Source organism: Monocercomonoides exilis (assembly GCF_001643675.1).
Source record: "Monocercomonoides exilis strain PA203 chromosome Unknown scaffold85-41464, whole genome shotgun sequence".
NCBI lineage: Eukaryota > Preaxostyla > Oxymonadida > Polymastigidae > Monocercomonoides > Monocercomonoides exilis.
This window is the reverse complement of record NW_027150630.1, coordinates 4,493-24,422: the sequence shown is the minus strand read 5'-3', so window position 1 is coordinate 24,422 and position 19,930 is coordinate 4,493. Positions and strand designations below refer to the sequence as shown.

The following is a 19,930-nucleotide window of genomic DNA, read 5'->3' as shown; positions in this document are numbered from 1 at the left end:
ATTTCACTGAAATAACCGAATTTTTCATATTATTTTTTTTTGCGGGGCGGGGAGGGCGCGGTGAGTGGTGTGGCCTGCTGTGCAGGCCACAGGAGCCAGGGAGCTATCAACACAAATTTTGTAATTTTTATCGAAAAAGAAAAACACACTCTATTTGGTGTTGAGTGATATTTCGGGTGAGAGGGCCCTTTCAGAGAGAAAAGACCTTCTCAGCCGAAATAAACACAAAACTTACACTCAAAACACATGCAGAGTGTGTGTGAATGGGGAGAGAGTGATAGGACAGCGTTGCAAGGCGCTCCCCACTCTCTCCGAGCCGGAAGGAACGCGCTGCGCGCTGCCCTAGGCTCTTTTCAGTCATTTCACTGAAATAACCGAATTTTTCATATTATTTTTTTTTTGCGGGGCGGGGAGGGCGCGGTGAGTGGTGTGGCCTGCTGTGCAGGCCACAGGAGCCAGGGAGCTATCAACACAAATTTTGTAATTTTTATCGAAAAAGAAAAACACACTCTATTTGGTGTTGAGTGATATTTCGGGTGAGAGGGCCCTTTCAGAGAGAAAAGACCTTCTCAGCCGAAATAAACACAAAACTTACACTCAAAACACATGCAGAGTGTGTGTGAATGGGGAGAGAGTGATAGGACAGCGTTGCAAGGCGCTCCCCACTCTCTCCGAGCCGGAAGGAACGCGCTGCGCGCTGCCCTAGGCTCTTTTCAGTCATTTCACTGAAATAACCGAATTTTTCATATTATTTTTTGCGGGGCGGGGAGGGCGCGGTGAGTGGTGTGGCCTGCTGTGCAGGCCACAGGAGCCAGGGAGCTATCAACACAAATTTTGTAATTTTTATCGAAAAAGAAAAACACACTCTATTTGGTGTTGAGTGATATTTCGGGTGAGAGGGCCCTTTCAGAGAGAAAAGACCTTCTCAGCCGAAATAAACACAAAACTTACACTCAAAACACATGCAGAGTGTGTGTGAATGGGGAGAGAGTGATAGGACAGCGTTGCAAGGCGCTCCCCACTCTCTCCGAGCCGGAAGGAACGCGCTGCGCGCTGCCCTAGGCTCTTTTCAGTCATTTCACTGAAATAACCGAATTTTTCATATTATTTTTTTTTTGCGGGGGCGGGGAGGGCGCGGTGAGTGGTGTGGCCTGCTGTGCAGGCCACAGGAGCTCAGGGAGCTATCAACACAAATTTTGTAATTTTTATCGAAAAAGAAAAACACACTCTATTTGGTGTTGAGTGATATTTCGGGTGAGAGGGCCCTTTCAGAGAGAAAAGACCTTCTCAGCCGAAATAAACACAAAACTTACACTCAAAACACATGCAGAGTGTGTGTGAATGGGGAGAGAGTGATAGGACAGCGTTGCAAGGCGCTCCCCACTCTCTCCGAGCCGGAAGGAACGCGCTGCGCGCTGCCCTAGGCTCTTTTCAGTCATTTCACTGAAATAACCGAATTTTTCATATTATTTTTTGCGGGGCGGGGAGGGCGCGGTGAGTGGTGTGGCCTGCTGTGCAGGCCACAGGAGCCAGGGAGCTATCAACACAAATTTTGTAATTTTTATCGAAAAAGAAAAACACACTCTATTTGGTGTTGAGTGATATTTCGGGTGAGAGGGCCCTTTCAGAGAGAAAAGACCTTCTCAGCCGAAATAAACACAAAACTTACACTCAAAACACATGCAGAGTGTGTGTGAATGGGGAGAGAGTGATAGGACAGCGTTGCAAGGCGCTCCCCACTCTCTCCGAGCCGGAAGGAACGCGCTGCGCGCTGCCCTAGGCTCTTTTCAGTCATTTCACTGAAATAACCGAATTTTTCATATTATTTTTTTTTGCGGGGGCGGGGAGGGCGCGGTGAGTGGTGTGGCCTGCTGTGCAGGCCACAGGAGCCAGGGAGCTATCAACACAAATTTTGTAATTTTTATCGAAAAAGAAAAACACACTCTATTTGGTGTTGAGTGATATTTCGGGTGAGAGGGCCCTTTCAGAGAGAAAAGACCTTCTCAGCCGAAATAAACACAAAACTTACACTCAAAACACATGCAGAGTGTGTGTGAATGGGGGAGAGAGTGATAGGACAGCGTTGCAAGGCGCTCCCCACTCTCTCCGAGCCGGAAGGAACGCGCTGCGCGCTGCCCTAGGCTCTTTTCAGTCATTTCACTGAAATAACCGAATTTTTCATATTATTTTTTTTGCGGGGCGGGGAGGGCGCGGTGAGTGGTGTGGCCTGCTGTGCAGGCCACAGGAGCCAGGGAGCTATCAACACAAATTTTGTAATTTTTATCGAAAAAGAAAAACACACTCTATTTGGTGTTGAGTGATATTTCGGGTGAGAGGGCCCTTTCAGAGAGAAAAGACCTTCTCAGCCGAAATAAACACAAAACTTACACTCAAAACACATGCAGAGTGTGTGTGAATGGGGGAGAGAGTGATAGGACAGCGTTGCAAGGCGCTCCCCACTCTCTCCGAGCCGGAAGGAACGCGCTGCGCGCTGCCCTAGGCTCTTTTCAGTCATTTCACTGAAATAACCGAATTTTTCATATTATTTTTTTTGCGGGGCGGGGAGGGCGCGGTGAGTGGTGTGGCCTGCTGTGCAGGCCACAGGAGCCAGGGAGCTATCAACACAAATTTTGTAATTTTTATCGAAAAAGAAAAACACACTCTATTTGGTGTTGAGTGATATTTCGGGTGAGAGGGCCCTTTCAGAGAGAAAAGACCTTCTCAGCCGAAATAAACACAAAACTTACACTCAAAACACATGCAGAGTGTGTGTGAATGGGGGAGAGAGTGATAGGACAGCGTTGCAAGGCGCTCCCCACTCTCTCCGAGCCGGAAGGAACGCGCTGCGCGCTGCCCTAGGCTCTTTTCAGTCATTTCACTGAAATAACCGAATTTTTCATATTATTTTTTTTTTGCGGGGCGGGGAGGGCGCGGTGAGTGGTGTGGCCTGCTGTGCAGGCCACAGGAGCCAGGGAGCTATCAACACAAATTTTGTAATTTTTATCGAAAAAGAAAAACACACTCTATTTGGTGTTGAGTGATATTTCGGGTGAGAGGGCCCTTTCAGAGAGAAAAGACCTTCTCAGCCGAAATAAACACAAAACTTACACTCAAAACACATGCAGAGTGTGTGTGAATGGGGAGAGAGTGATAGGACAGCGTTGCAAGGCGCTCCCCACTCTCTCCGAGCCGGAAGGAACGCGCTGCGCGCTGCCCTAGGCTCTTTTCAGTCATTTCACTGAAATAACCGAATTTTTCATATTATTTTTTTTTGCGGGGCGGGGAGGGCGCGGTGAGTGGTGTGGCCTGCTGTGCAGGCCACAGGAGCTCAGGGAGCTATCAACACAAATTTTGTAATTTTTATCGAAAAAGAAAAACACACTCTATTTGGTGTTGAGTGATATTTCGGGTGAGAGGGCCCTTTCAGAGAGAAAAGACCTTCTCAGCCGAAATAAACACAAAACTTACACTCAAAACACATGCAGAGTGTGTGTGAATGGGGAGAGAGTGATAGGACAGCGTTGCAAGGCGCTCCCCACTCTCTCCGAGCCGGAAGGAACGCGCTGCGCGCTGCCCTAGGCTCTTTTCAGTCATTTCACTGAAATAACCGAATTTTTCATATTATTTTTTTTTGCGGGGCGGGGAGGGCGCGGTGAGTGGTGTGGCCTGCTGTGCAGGCCACAGGAGCCAGGGAGCTATCAACACAAATTTTGTAATTTTTATCGAAAAAGAAAAACACACTCTATTTGGTGTTGAGTGATATTTCGGGTGAGAGGGCCCTTTCAGAGAGAAAAGACCTTCTCAGCCGAAATAAACACAAAACTTACACTCAAAACACATGCAGAGTGTGTGTGAATGGGGGAGAGAGTGATAGGACAGCGTTGCAAGGCGCTCCCCACTCTCTCCGAGCCGGAAGGAACGCGCTGCGCGCTGCCCTAGGCTCTTTTCAGTCATTTCACTGAAATAACCGAATTTTTCATATTATTTTTTTTGCGGGGCGGGGAGGGCGCGGTGAGTGGTGTGGCCTGCTGTGCAGGCCACAGGAGCCAGGGAGCTATCAACACAAATTTTGTAATTTTTATCGAAAAAGAAAAACACACTCTATTTGGTGTTGAGTGATATTTCGGGTGAGAGGGCCCTTTCAGAGAGAAAAGACCTTCTCAGCCGAAATAAACACAAAACTTACACTCAAAACACATGCAGAGTGTGTGTGAATGGGGAGAGAGTGATAGGACAGCGTTGCAAGGCGCTCCCCACTCTCTCCGAGCCGGAAGGAACGCGCTGCGCGCTGCCCTAGGCTCTTTTCAGTCATTTCACTGAAATAACCGAATTTTTCATATTATTTTTTGCGGGGCGGGGAGGGCGCGGTGAGTGGTGTGGCCTGCTGTGCAGGCCACAGGAGCCAGGGAGCTATCAACACAAATTTTGTAATTTTTATCGAAAAAGAAAAACACACTCTATTTGGTGTTGAGTGATATTTCGGGTGAGAGGGCCCTTTCAGAGAGAAAAGACCTTCTCAGCCGAAATAAACACAAAACTTACACTCAAAACACATGCAGAGTGTGTGTGAATGGGGGAGAGAGTGATAGGACAGCGTTGCAAGGCGCTCCCCACTCTCTCCGAGCCGGAAGGAACGCGCTGCGCGCTGCCCTAGGCTCTTTTCAGTCATTTCACTGAAATAACCGAATTTTTCATATTATTTTTTTTGCGGGGCGGGGAGGGCGCGGTGAGTGGTGTGGCCTGCTGTGCAGGCCACAGGAGCCAGGGAGCTATCAACACAAATTTTGTAATTTTTATCGAAAAAGAAAAACACACTCTATTTGGTGTTGAGTGATATTTCGGGTGAGAGGGCCCTTTCAGAGAGAAAAGACCTTCTCAGCCGAAATAAACACAAAACTTACACTCAAAACACATGCAGAGTGTGTGTGAATGGGGGAGAGAGTGATAGGACAGCGTTGCAAGGCGCTCCCCACTCTCTCCGAGCCGGAAGGAACGCGCTGCGCGCTGCCCTAGGCTCTTTTCAGTCATTTCACTGAAATAACCGAATTTTTCATATTATTTTTTTTGCGGGGCGGGGAGGGCGCGGTGAGTGGTGTGGCCTGCTGTGCAGGCCACAGGAGCCAGGGAGCTATCAACACAAATTTTGTAATTTTTATCGAAAAAGAAAAACACACTCTATTTGGTGTTGAGTGATATTTCGGGTGAGAGGGCCCTTTCAGAGAGAAAAGACCTTCTCAGCCGAAATAAACACAAAACTTACACTCAAAACACATGCAGAGTGTGTGTGAATGGGGGAGAGAGTGATAGGACAGCGTTGCAAGGCGCTCCCCACTCTCTCCGAGCCGGAAGGAACGCGCTGCGCGCTGCCCTAGGCTCTTTTCAGTCATTTCACTGAAATAACCGAATTTTTCATATTATTTTTTTTTGCGGGGCGGGGAGGGCGCGGTGAGTGGTGTGGCCTGCTGTGCAGGCCACAGGAGCTCAGGGAGCTATCAACACAAATTTTGTAATTTTTATCGAAAAAGAAAAACACACTCTATTTGGTGTTGAGTGATATTTCGGGTGAGAGGGCCCTTTCAGAGAGAAAAGACCTTCTCAGCCGAAATAAACACAAAACTTACACTCAAAACACATGCAGAGTGTGTGTGAATGGGGGAGAGAGTGATAGGACAGCGTTGCAAGGCGCTCCCCACTCTCTCCGAGCCGGAAGGAACGCGCTGCGCGCTGCCCTAGGCTCTTTTCAGTCATTTCACTGAAATAACCGAATTTTTCATATTATTTTTTTTGCGGGGCGGGGAGGGCGCGGTGAGTGGTGTGGCCTGCTGTGCAGGCCACAGGAGCCAGGGAGCTATCAACACAAATTTTGTAATTTTTATCGAAAAAGAAAAACACACTCTATTTGGTGTTGAGTGATATTTCGGGTGAGAGGGCCCTTTCAGAGAGAAAAGACCTTCTCAGCCGAAATAAACACAAAACTTACACTCAAAACACATGCAGAGTGTGTGTGAATGGGGAGAGAGTGATAGGACAGCGTTGCAAGGCGCTCCCCACTCTCTCCGAGCCGGAAGGAACGCGCTGCGCGCTGCCCTAGGCTCTTTTCAGTCATTTCACTGAAATAACCGAATTTTTCATATTATTTTTTTGCGGGGCGGGGAGGGCGCGGTGAGTGGTGTGGCCTGCTGTGCAGGCCACAGGAGCCAGGGAGCTATCAACACAAATTTTGTAATTTTTATCGAAAAAGAAAAACACACTCTATTTGGTGTTGAGTGATATTTCGGGTGAGAGGGCCCTTTCAGAGAGAAAAGACCTTCTCAGCCGAAATAAACACAAAACTTACACTCAAAACACATGCAGAGTGTGTGTGAATGGGGGAGAGAGTGATAGGACAGCGTTGCAAGGCGCTCCCCACTCTCTCCGAGCCGGAAGGAACGCGCTGCGCGCTGCCCTAGGCTCTTTTCAGTCATTTCACTGAAATAACCGAATTTTTCATATTATTTTTTGCGGGGCGGGGAGGGCGCGGTGAGTGGTGTGGCCTGCTGTGCAGGCCACAGGAGCCAGGGAGCTATCAACACAAATTTTGTAATTTTTATCGAAAAAGAAAAACACACTCTATTTGGTGTTGAGTGATATTTCGGGTGAGAGGGCCCTTTCAGAGAGAAAAGACCTTCTCAGCCGAAATAAACACAAAACTTACACTCAAAACACATGCAGAGTGTGTGTGAATGGGGGAGAGAGTGATAGGACAGCGTTGCAAGGCGCTCCCCACTCTCTCCGAGCCGGAAGGAACGCGCTGCGCGCTGCCCTAGGCTCTTTTCAGTCATTTCACTGAAATAACCGAATTTTTCATATTATTTTTTTTGCGGGGCGGGGAGGGCGCGGTGAGTGGTGTGGCCTGCTGTGCAGGCCACAGGAGCCAGGGAGCTATCAACACAAATTTTGTAATTTTTATCGAAAAAGAAAAACACACTCTATTTGGTGTTGAGTGATATTTCGGGTGAGAGGGCCCTTTCAGAGAGAAAAGACCTTCTCAGCCGAAATAAACACAAAACTTACACTCAAAACACATGCAGAGTGTGTGTGAATGGGGGAGAGAGTGATAGGACAGCGTTGCAAGGCGCTCCCCACTCTCTCCGAGCCGGAAGGAACGCGCTGCGCGCTGCCCTAGGCTCTTTTCAGTCATTTCACTGAAATAACCGAATTTTTCATATTATTTTTTTTGCGGGGCGGGGAGGGCGCGGTGAGTGGTGTGGCCTGCTGTGCAGGCCACAGGAGCCAGGGAGCTATCAACACAAATTTTGTAATTTTTATCGAAAAAGAAAAACACACTCTATTTGGTGTTGAGTGATATTTCGGGTGAGAGGGCCCTTTCAGAGAGAAAAGACCTTCTCAGCCGAAATAAACACAAAACTTACACTCAAAACACATGCAGAGTGTGTGTGAATGGGGAGAGAGTGATAGGACAGCGTTGCAAGGCGCTCCCCACTCTCTCCGAGCCGGAAGGAACGCGCTGCGCGCTGCCCTAGGCTCTTTTCAGTCATTTCACTGAAATAACCGAATTTTTCATATTATTTTTTTGCGGGGCGGGGAGGGCGCGGTGAGTGGTGTGGCCTGCTGTGCAGGCCACAGGAGCCAGGGAGCTATCAACACAAATTTTGTAATTTTTATCGAAAAAGAAAAACACACTCTATTTGGTGTTGAGTGATATTTCGGGTGAGAGGGCCCTTTCAGAGAGAAAAGACCTTCTCAGCCGAAATAAACACAAAACTTACACTCAAAACACATGCAGAGTGTGTGTGAATGGGGAGAGAGTGATAGGACAGCGTTGCAAGGCGCTCCCCACTCTCTCCGAGCCGGAAGGAACGCGCTGCGCGCTGCCCTAGGCTCTTTTCAGTCATTTCACTGAAATAACCGAATTTTTCATATTATTTTTTTTTGCGGGGCGGGGAGGGCGCGGTGAGTGGTGTGGCCTGCTGTGCAGGCCACAGGAGCCAGGGAGCTATCAACACAAATTTTGTAATTTTTATCGAAAAAGAAAAACACACTCTATTTGGTGTTGAGTGATATTTCGGGTGAGAGGGCCCTTTCAGAGAGAAAAGACCTTCTCAGCCGAAATAAACACAAAACTTACACTCAAAACACATGCAGAGTGTGTGTGAATGGGGAGAGAGTGATAGGACAGCGTTGCAAGGCGCTCCCCACTCTCTCCGAGCCGGAAGGAACGCGCTGCGCGCTGCCCTAGGCTCTTTTCAGTCATTTCACTGAAATAACCGAATTTTTCATATTATTTTTTGCGGGGCGGGGAGGGCGCGGTGAGTGGTGTGGCCTGCTGTGCAGGCCACAGGAGCCAGGGAGCTATCAACACAAATTTTGTAATTTTTATCGAAAAAGAAAAACACACTCTATTTGGTGTTGAGTGATATTTCGGGTGAGAGGGCCCTTTCAGAGAGAAAAGACCTTCTCAGCCGAAATAAACACAAAACTTACACTCAAAACACATGCAGAGTGTGTGTGAATGGGGAGAGAGTGATAGGACAGCGTTGCAAGGCGCTCCCCACTCTCTCCGAGCCGGAAGGAACGCGCTGCGCGCTGCCCTAGGCTCTTTTCAGTCATTTCACTGAAATAACCGAATTTTTCATATTATTTTTTTGCGGGGCGGGGAGGGCGCGGTGAGTGGTGTGGCCTGCTGTGCAGGCCACAGGAGCCAGGGAGCTATCAACACAAATTTTGTAATTTTTATCGAAAAAGAAAAACACACTCTATTTGGTGTTGAGTGATATTTCGGGTGAGAGGGCCCTTTCAGAGAGAAAAGACCTTCTCAGCCGAAATAAACACAAAACTTACACTCAAAACACATGCAGAGTGTGTGTGAATGGGGAGAGAGTGATAGGACAGCGTTGCAAGGCGCTCCCCACTCTCTCCGAGCCGGAAGGAACGCGCTGCGCGCTGCCCTAGGCTCTTTTCAGTCATTTCACTGAAATAACCGAATTTTTCATATTATTTTTTTGCGGGGCGGGGAGGGCGCGGTGAGTGGTGTGGCCTGCTGTGCAGGCCACAGGAGCCAGGGAGCTATCAACACAAATTTTGTAATTTTTATCGAAAAAGAAAAACACACTCTATTTGGTGTTGAGTGATATTTCGGGTGAGAGGGCCCTTTCAGAGAGAAAAGACCTTCTCAGCCGAAATAAACACAAAACTTACACTCAAAACACATGCAGAGTGTGTGTGAATGGGGAGAGAGTGATAGGACAGCGTTGCAAGGCGCTCCCCACTCTCTCCGAGCCGGAAGGAACGCGCTGCGCGCTGCCCTAGGCTCTTTTCAGTCATTTCACTGAAATAACCGAATTTTTCATATTATTTTTTTTTTGCGGGGCGGGGAGGGCGCGGTGAGTGGTGTGGCCTGCTGTGCAGGCCACAGGAGCCAGGGAGCTATCAACACAAATTTTGTAATTTTTATCGAAAAAGAAAAACACACTCTATTTGGTGTTGAGTGATATTTCGGGTGAGAGGGCCCTTTCAGAGAGAAAAGACCTTCTCAGCCGAAATAAACACAAAACTTACACTCAAAACACATGCAGAGTGTGTGTGAATGGGGAGAGAGTGATAGGACAGCGTTGCAAGGCGCTCCCCACTCTCTCCGAGCCGGAAGCGAACGCGCTGCGCGCTGCCCTAGGCTCTTTTCAGTCATTTCACTGAAATAACCGAATTTTTCATATTATTTTTTTGCGGGGCGGGGAGGGCGCGGTGAGTGGTGTGGCCTGCTGTGCAGGCCACAGGAGCCAGGGAGCTATCAACACAAATTTTGTAATTTTTATCGAAAAAGAAAAACACACTCTATTTGGTGTTGAGTGATATTTCGGGTGAGAGGGCCCTTTCAGAGAGAAAAGACCTTCTCAGCCGAAATAAACACAAAACTTACACTCAAAACACATGCAGAGTGTGTGTGAATGGGGGAGAGAGTGATAGGACAGCGTTGCAAGGCGCTCCCCACTCTCTCCGAGCCGGAAGGAACGCGCTGCGCGCTGCCCTAGGCTCTTTTCAGTCATTTCACTGAAATAACCGAATTTTTCATATTATTTTTTGCGGGGCGGGGAGGGCGCGGTGAGTGGTGTGGCCTGCTGTGCAGGCCACAGGAGCCAGGGAGCTATCAACACAAATTTTGTAATTTTTATCGAAAAAGAAAAACACACTCTATTTGGTGTTGAGTGATATTTCGGGTGAGAGGGCCCTTTCAGAGAGAAAAGACCTTCTCAGCCGAAATAAACACAAAACTTACACTCAAAACACATGCAGAGTGTGTGTGAATGGGGAGAGAGTGATAGGACAGCGTTGCAAGGCGCTCCCCACTCTCTCCGAGCCGGAAGGAACGCGCTGCGCGCTGCCCTAGGCTCTTTTCAGTCATTTCACTGAAATAACCGAATTTTTCATATTATTTTTTTTGCGGGGCGGGGAGGGCGCGGTGAGTGGTGTGGCCTGCTGTGCAGGCCACAGGAGCCAGGGAGCTATCAACACAAATTTTGTAATTTTTATCGAAAAAGAAAAACACACTCTATTTGGTGTTGAGTGATATTTCGGGTGAGAGGGCCCTTTCAGAGAGAAAAGACCTTCTCAGCCGAAATAAACACAAAACTTACACTCAAAACACATGCAGAGTGTGTGTGAATGGGGGAGAGAGTGATAGGACAGCGTTGCAAGGCGCTCCCCACTCTCTCCGAGCCGAAGTCACGTCGCTTCGCACAAAATGCTCGCTTCGCTCGCATTTCGTGCTCGCTCCTTAGACTTTTGCTCGTCGAGCTTAGGGGAGCGCTATTAGTTTCAATTTTTAATTTTTTGATTTATATTTTTTTAAATTTTTATTTTTAAAATTATATTTTTTTAAAAATATTTTTTCATAAAAATTATCAAAAATCCCTTAATTGTTTTTTATAATATTTATTGATGTTTTTTTCATTCATTCTTTAGCAAACAATCACACTCATGTGAATATTCATTAAACACAGTCACTATCTTTCACTGAACGTTTGCAACGTTGTAAATAATCGTATGCTTTTCTTCTTTCTCTTTGGATGTCATAATTATTCAAAATCTGTTTAGCTGTTCATTCCGAAATTGTTATGACACAACAGATGAATATTAATGTGCACTAATGTTTAACAATAGACAGCAAACATTGTCCTTTCTGTTTCTTCCTTTCTCCGTCTTCCGTAAATGCTTCTTCTTTTATATTTCCTCGAACAAAATGCCTTTGATCTTCAATGTTTGTTTGCTTTAGCAATTATCATTGCATTTCACAGCTGCATAATTCTTTTCCAAATGAATGTACTTTTTCATTTTGCTTTCATAACTGAAAAATGCTTTAAATACAATTCTATTTTTTCATACGCTTTTCTTAATTACAATTTTGATCATCAAATTAAAATGAATCAACACTTCGAAACAAATGTTGAATGCAAACCATTCCTAGTCATATTGAAACTATCGGTTCGAGTGACATAAAAATAAAATCAATCATAACAATATTTTCAATGAATTGTTTTCCAATTTGTACAAACTTTTAATTCAAAATAATAATTCCTTAAAATATGGCTAACATTCATTTCGCTCATATGTATAAATTTGCTTATTATAATCAAACATTCAGCTCATCTTTCATTAACATTTTCGATATCATTCAAGGTCCCGTATATGACCAAACAAATTCGAATAAATGGTTCAAAACAAAATAAAATGCTCATTCTTTTAATAAAATTTATTTTTTTCCAAAATGTTTACCAAATAAAGTGAAATCAATTTCCTTCACAACTTTAATATGTTTTCACATAAAAATTGCGTCATGAAAATAATCACATTTGAAATTAAACAAAAACTTCAAACCTTTCCTTTATTCTTCAACAGTTTTATCATAGACTTCTTTCTGTTCAATTGCTAAATCCTCTTTGCTGCGAAAAGCTAATCTCCTCCATTTTCATCGAACAATTTTTGAAAATTATTCAACTTTTTCATCACTTAACGAAAAGCTGCAACACGTTCTCCATTTCTTAGATATTTCCATCAATAATCCATCAAAAAAATTGATCTGTTCAAAAGTCAATCTCCGTTTATTAGTTTTAAAGTTTCAGTTTTTTCCTCATTGAAATCATTGCAATTTTATTTCTTCCTTTATTCATGCTTCTTCCAATAAATAAGTTTGATTCATATTGTCTAATTCTTCATTTGTTTAATATGTTATTTCATTCCACAATATCGATGCACATTACATCCTTGTAAAGGATTATTATTGTTGTTTAATAATCAAAGCTTATTTCATTATATGGAAGAAAACAAAATAAAAAATCATCATCATTTATGAAACAACAGAAATAAAATCCATTCAAACTCCTGCTAACAATAAATAAATCTTCTTCTGTTCGACAAAAAATGAATTTCTAATAGCTTTCGATTCATAGAGAAGAAATCATCAAATTGATACAAAGTTCAAAAGAATATTTTCGAATTTGAAAACTAATTAATAAGGAAAATTAGAGATATCAGAATAGATGATATTTTGTTGAGATTTTTTCATTCAAAGATAAAATAGACGTTTTTTTTATGATTTATAAGAAATAAAAACAAAACTTCAATTGAAAGAATTAAGCACACTATTCACTTTCATGATTTGAAACAGCAAACAATTTTCAAGAGGAAATTGTTGTTTAGGATAAAACTTTCTTTCTTCAAGCGATCATATCCATTATTCAACGTTGAATTCAATTATTTCTATCTTGTTGGTTGCCAAAATTTTTTCGAGTTCAAAAAAGGAACCTCTTCCACTCTGATCAAAAATTAGCATCCATTTTCTCTTTTTCTGTGAATGTTATAAGTGGATCATGAACAAATTCAGGATTTTTCAAATTGTTCGTTTATTTACCAAACAAATAGAGTTCTTCTATTTTACAAAGGAAATAAATGATAGTCAATGAGTGCTTCACCAGCATTTAGATGTTTTATTTTTTTCATTTCACGTTTGGCACTACAAATCGCGGTGTTTAATGATTATGAAGAATTCAATCCTTTCACTTTTCCTTTCAATTTCTATTTGTGAGATTCTGATCATCGTAAGAAAATTGCCACAATGTAATAAGAATAAACAAATGAATGAAAACAATTTATGAAATCTTTTCAATTTGTTGAATCTTTCACAGCTAAAGATTGCCATATGTTTCAATGAATGCGTGGATTTATCATTTGCATCATTGAACCCAAGACTTTCCAATCACCTTTTTTTTGCAAGCTTTGATTGAACATGTCAAATTTCCTTGTTTTCAATGTTATTTATTGAAATTTTGATTCACGTTATCCAATTAAGATAAATATCCATTTATTCCTTTTTATTTGTAATTTTCATGTTGAAGTTATTTCTATATTAATAAAAATAAGGAAATTGACTATGAAATACTATTTTTCCAAATAAAAACTCCATTCCTTCTTATATGAACTTTTTCCAATTGCAGAAAATTCCTATAAAAGTTCTTGATTAAATCTGAATTTCTGAGTCATACAAATTTTGGTGATGTTAACAAACATTATGCATCATCGGTCATGCAATGTTCATCGTTGTCAAATTCACTTGAAGGCATATGGCACACGTGTTGTTTTCTTTAATCTGAATTTTTTCTGAGCGCAATGTTCATTCATCTGATCACTTCATTTTTCTGTTGCACCTCTTTCGTCATTCACAATCAACCCAGTTTTGTTTTCCTCCATTATTCTTTTCATCATACATTATCATTCGCATTTTTGCTGTTGAAAGAATCAGTTGGGCAGCTCTGAAGATTTTTCTGTTTTGTAAATGTTTCATAATTCGAATGTGCTTTCAAGGAATTTAAATCTTCATTCGTTTCAAAGAAAAGGTTTGAATGATATCATTTGTTAATTATCTCACAAACAAAGCATTTTTAACCTCTTCATTGTCATTATCAAACGTTTTTCAAATTTGAAACTGACATTTTTAATTGCAATCTTCCAGATTAAATTCATGTTTGAAAAGAACAATTCAAATTTTCAAAAACGTGAGCTGATTGTTGAAGTTTGTGAACTGAGCAACGTAGAAAATTTATGGATTTTTTTCAGTTCGAATGAAATGAGAATCAAGAATCATACTGTGAATTTGCTAGATTATTCAAACGTTTCATTTGATCATGATTGTAATCCCTAACAGTTTGCTTTTTTTTCTTTTTCCTTCAACTTGTTTTCAATGACATATTCTTCATATTTTGACATCTTTTTTGTGAAATTGTAATTCGCTTGATTCTTCGTTATATTGATGATTCTATCTCTGCAAGAATTCCACGTTCTGTCTGTCAGTTTCTTGCTTATTTCCTGGAACGGTTTATGTTGCAGGAACATTTTCATCAGTATTTTGTCTTCTTGAACAGTCCATCTGCGTCTGCTTTTGGTTCCCATTACGGCATTGACCGGACGATTCTCCCTCAAAAGCACTTTCCTTTTCGGCTTTTTAAAGATAAGCCTTTTATCACCGTTCAGATAATCTTTTATTCCTTCAATATAAATTTTGACAGCTGAAGTCACATTTTTATCAATCAACAAAGTCTTTAAGATCTCTTCTCTTGAAAGTTTCATTACCGACTCTTTCGAAGAATATTGAACATTTCGTTCATGAAGAAACGCTCTCGCTGCCATTCTGTTTAATCTTGTTACACAACTGTAAGGGTAGTGCTGTTCACTGCAGGCTGCCTTTATTATCTCAAGCACATAAAAATCGAACGAAGAAATGATGGAGCTTTCTGTCCAAGATGGTTCTTTCATTTCAATATTGTGGTAAACTTTGGGATGCGTGAGTGATTCATCGAAATACTCATCTGATTCTAACAATTCCTTTGGAAGAACTAATCTATTGGACACGATAGTTGACTTTTCCACTTCCTTGATGTAATCCCATTGTGATGGTGAACCTGTCATCCAATTGCCCACTAATGCTGTTGCTTCAATCACTGATTCTCTTTGTTTTGTATCTTTCCCTCCTTTCATCAGCGCAGAACACATAAAACCGGACCTGAAGGAATGAAATCCGAATAACCTTTCTGGATATCCCGCCATTGATGCTCTCTTTTGCAATCGTACCCTCATTGCTCCTTTTCTGAGATTCCACAGTTTTTGATATTCCAATTCCTTCAGATCCCATTTATTGAATCGAGTCAATGATAAGCCGTACTCTTCTGTTAAGAATTGCTCCAACCACCAGATTACATTCATGTTGTTTTTTCCGCAATATTCCCTTCAATCGTCACGCAATGGTCGTCTCCGCTTGCGGTCTTGGTGCATTCCAAATTGAACGTAACCTTTACGAAAGTTGTGTTAGGCATTGAAACAACTCTGATTATATCCTTCAGTTTGATTTGACTGCAAGTCTGTGCTCGAGCGCCAGTAGACATAGCGAATAAAAACAGAGAGGCTTCGCGTGGTTTCTCTATGACCCAATCTGGATAGCAGTCTAATATCCACTGCAAATCCGAAACAATTAAAGGATGCTTCTGCCATTTTGTAACATCATTTTCATGAAGAGATGTGGGAAGTCCTTTCTTTCTTCTTTTCTCCTTGTAAATCAGTATCTCGTTCTCTGCTCTTGAGACCTTCAGTTTGACTTTACTGCTAACAGGTTCACCAGTTCGTGTTTCAGAAATAGCATACAAGGCATACTTAATACTTCCACAAACTGTTTCAAATGAATATCCCACGGCAATTCCAAGTAATTTTATAAAACCGTACATTGCATCTGGCTGCAATGGCCAAGCTTGCTTATGGAAGGATTTGCAATAATCTATATACATACGAAAAGCCCACAAATGAGATTTAATTGTTTCTTCCTTAAATGGCAGACCTTCTTCTGTGTATGGAGTCAATTCTTCTTTTGAAAATGTTCTCAGCACATCAGAGAACAACGTTGGAGAGTCATATACGTATCTGGGAGATGAAAGAGCAGAATTTGAATAAGAAGAAGCTTGTGGAAGAGGAGATAAATCTTTTGTGTTCATTTTGCCATATAAATCGTTTAAGCTTTTGACTATCCGAAAGTTTTCATCAAATGTGTCAATATCCTTGATTGATTCTTTTTTTGCTCCAACTGCTTTAATTTTTGTTCCACAATAACATGATGCTCTTCATCATCCAATACACATTTTTACGTAACTTCAATATCCTGCATTGATTGGAAGACACGTTCACCATCTTTGCCTTCACCTTCCTTTTTTCTGAACATTTGAAACATTCAATTCTTCCTTTTGGCGTTCTGTTGCTTTTGAATCATTTTGCTCCTTCTCCAGATCTTTGCAACTGAAAGAACATGTTGTTTCGGTTTCTGAATCGATGTCACTATGATGAATGTCATCGTTTGTTTGTTCATTTTCTTCTTCGAAAGAAAAGCTATCAGTTTCATCTGCATTCCATTCATCAAGCCTTGAAAGCTTTTCCAAGCAAATTGATTTTGCTTTCCTCATAGTCACAGAACTGTCAAATGATTCCAAACAGCAATTTTTTTGAGATGTTTCTTTGTCATTATTTTTCACAGTTATCAATGCAATTATGTGAAGATTGTGTGCAGTCATCGAAGTCATTAGAAAAATCCTTTCTTCAGAAGATGAACTTGAAGAACTTGCTGAACTTGCAGAGACACTTGCACTTTTCAACCCCTGCCAATTGACTGATTCACAATCCGAAATAACAGAACTTGTTGCTGTTGATTTTCTCCTCCATTTTGTTTTTGATCTTAATCCAATCTTTGGCTTTCTTGACTTTGTTCTTTTGTTTGTTGTGATTTCCTCAATTTGCTCCTCCTCAATATTAGTTGATTCCAAGTAACTTAAACAATTCTCAGTAAGGTTTTCTTTTTTTGAAACATGAAGCGGTCTAGGATATGGAGATTTGTGCGCATAAGAAGTCAAATGATCCAATGATTGTTGAACCGGTAATTCCTTCAGTGTTGAAGAATAAAAATCCAGCTTTGGAATTTCTTCTCCATTCGTCAATTCCAAAAGCCATCTTGTTATTGAAGATTCTTTCACTTCTTCCTCTTCCTCAGCTTCTTTTTCTTTTTCCTTTGCCACTCGAAACTTCGAAAAGAGGTCGCACGGCCTGTAAAGCATTGGAGCTGATATGACTTCTTTGTAGATCTGCTGGGTTGCCGACTCTCTCAAAGGGCTCATAGGAATGTTGATTGATGTTGTGCGAGAAGGAGAAAATGGAGGAGAAAATGGAGGAGAAAGTGGAGGAGAAAGCGGGGTCGAAGGAGGAGGTGTGAAGAATCCAGGCTGAGAGGGAGATAATATTGCTCCATCGAGTTCATCAGTTTCTTTGTTTCTTTCAAGCGCGCCTTGTTTCCTTTGACAGAGAAGCTCTTAAAATATATAAAACGAATAATAAAAAATGCAGATCATATGTTAATGATAACAAACTGTTGAATTTTTTCCCTGTTGTGCTATCATAATCAGAAAAGTTATATTGTTTATTTGATGCATATAACATAGATACACAAACAATTTTCTTCTATGTCTGATAAAGCTTTGCATTCAATTTCGTTTCTATCAAAATGAAACAAGTCTTCGTGTTATTTGCAGATCGAATCACATATTATTCCAATTGTTTCTTCAAAACTATTAGCTTTTGTTCTTCAGTTAAGAAAACTAATTGATTCATAGATATTCAAAAGAGATTCTCAGTTTTTGTGTTTATATGCATTGTTTATCAGAAAAATCAAATAAACAAAATTGCTTTTCATGAAAGTGATTATCAGTGAAACGAAAATAAAAAGTGTTGATAAATGTTAAAACGTATTGAAATGAAGATATTTGCCGAGGTTAATTTCTCGTTTGCCTTCAAATGATTGAGATTATATCAATACCGTTTTATTGTTACAAAATCAAAATGAAAAAGAAATAAAACAATTTCAAACATAAGTGATCATTATTTTTGGATTCAAACAAATGACGAAAAGGATTGTTGGATTCCATTCTGCAGTTACGAAACACAAAAAGACTTTGTCATTTTTGAGCATATTTGGAAAATTAATTATATTTGGGATCATGAATTGTTCAAAGGAAAAAAAATGAAGTTTTTTTTGAAAATTCAAATGAAAATATTAATTAACAAGAATTATTAAAAATTGTACAGCTATTAAAAAACGGTATTTTCTTGTGGCAAATACTCATCTAACCACACCTATAACCCTAACCTAACTACAGATAAGCGTATCCAACCAAAAATCACCAATATACAACATTACAATGCATATTCATGTGTTTAATCATATTTTATATTGACTTTGAAATTTTCGAGAAAAAAATTTTTCGATTTTTCAGTCAAAATGACCAACTTGTCCGCACTGCCCTGCCACAACCGCTCGGTAGAAAAATTTAGATTCGAGTATGTTTATAAGGGGCCCACGTCCTTGCCACCTGCCAATTATCAAAGGAATCTGAGACCCCATATTTTTCGGTCGTTGATCTAAGATCACCACTTTTTCAGTCAAAATCTTCATATGACATTTTCTCACTAACCAGACCAATCTGGCCCGAGAAAAATTCAGCGGACTATTCGCGAATTATCCGAACTTTTAGTGAATTATCAGCTTCCAATAAATATTTTCACAAAAATTGATATTTTCAACTTTTTATCATTAACCTGACATATGACTTGACTTATGAAAAAATGTCAAAATTTTCATTTTTCTCAAAAACACCCCCATCTCAAAAATTCACAAATCACATGTTGTACACGCTGGTAAAGTCTCAGGTGCCTCACATTTTTCCTCATCGAGAAAAAATTTTTTGATTAAAAAAATTGACCTCAAAAAAATTTATAAAAAATTCTTATAAAATCAAGATATGAACAGATCCCATTCCATCTTGTATCAAAGTGTATGTTGATGGCTGATGTACTATTTATACACAATTGGAACAATGTCACTCACTTTCTTGTAGATACAGATAAAAAACAATGAAAAAAGTGAAATATTTGGGTTCAACAGAAATTTTCCGAAAATGAAGGACTTTTCAAATCCAGTTGGGATACACTAATATGGTAACACTGCAAGTAGTACAACATCATATTGTGACATGAAGGTCCATCTCAAAAAAAAGTGAAAATCGAGTTTTCTAATTTCCTATAAAATGTCCTATAAAATCGCCGGGACCATCGGGTTACGAATTGAGTAAACCCTAACCCTAACCCTAACCCTAACCTTCGTAAAGGTTTAATTCTATTTCTGTTTTGTTCATATATATTGATATTATATTATTTTTAAATTATATTTGTCTTTTTTTTCTCAAATAAAATAATAGATTCAACAACAATTATTGATGATAATTTCTCCATCTTAAATGGTGAAGAAGGGATGGATATAGATGTTGACCCACTTGAGAATTATTTTCTGGATGACTGTATCCCAAATAATTCTTCGACCGATTTTCAAAATGACAATGGCATGGATATTACAACCGAAACTCATGAAGTTTCTTCTTATAACTCTGCGATGGATACAGATGAACCAGAGTTAATCTCCACATCGGGATTTTCCAATCAAAACCAGGAAGATGAAAGCGTTATGATTTTCACTAATCAACGAGCCAATCCAACGGAGTCCATCGATGGATCTCACTCCGTTGCCATCGAAGACGATTCAGAAGAAAATGCAGAAGGTTCACAAAAAGATTCATATATTTATGAAAGAGAATTGAATCAATCTTCTTCTTTAAAACAAACAATGAACAAAAAGAACTGCGATAATGCTCTCCCTCAATTTTTTCCTTTACCCAATAAAGGAAACACTTGTTTCTTGGCTGCTACGATTCAACTGTTTCGCACAATTTTTTTCCATTCCGATAAATGCAGAATGAGGAAAGGTCGTTTATCAATTATTCAAAATAGTTTATCTTTCTTGGTG

At 40.8% G+C, this 19,930-nt stretch overlaps 2 protein-coding genes across 2 annotated transcripts; both read right to left on the bottom strand.

Annotated features, from left to right (window-relative positions):
* Positions 1–15,245: 15,245 nt before the first annotated feature.
* On the bottom strand, positions 15,246–16,028 carry MONOS_18459 (uncharacterized protein; the record flags this gene model as incomplete). Its single annotated transcript, XM_067871482.1, has 1 exon — positions 15,246–16,028. The coding sequence occupies one exon, from the start codon at positions 16,026–16,028 to the stop codon at positions 15,246–15,248; it is 783 nt and encodes a 260-aa protein (XP_067718578.1).
* A 201-nt stretch (positions 16,029–16,229) lies between these two features.
* On the bottom strand, positions 16,230–17,514 carry MONOS_18458 (uncharacterized protein; the record flags this gene model as incomplete). Its single annotated transcript, XM_067871481.1, has 2 exons — positions 16,230–17,386; positions 17,445–17,514. 2 exons carry the CDS (start codon positions 17,512–17,514, stop codon positions 16,230–16,232), a joined length of 1,227 nt encoding a protein of 408 aa, XP_067718577.1.
* Positions 17,515–19,930: the final 2,416 nt, after the last annotated feature.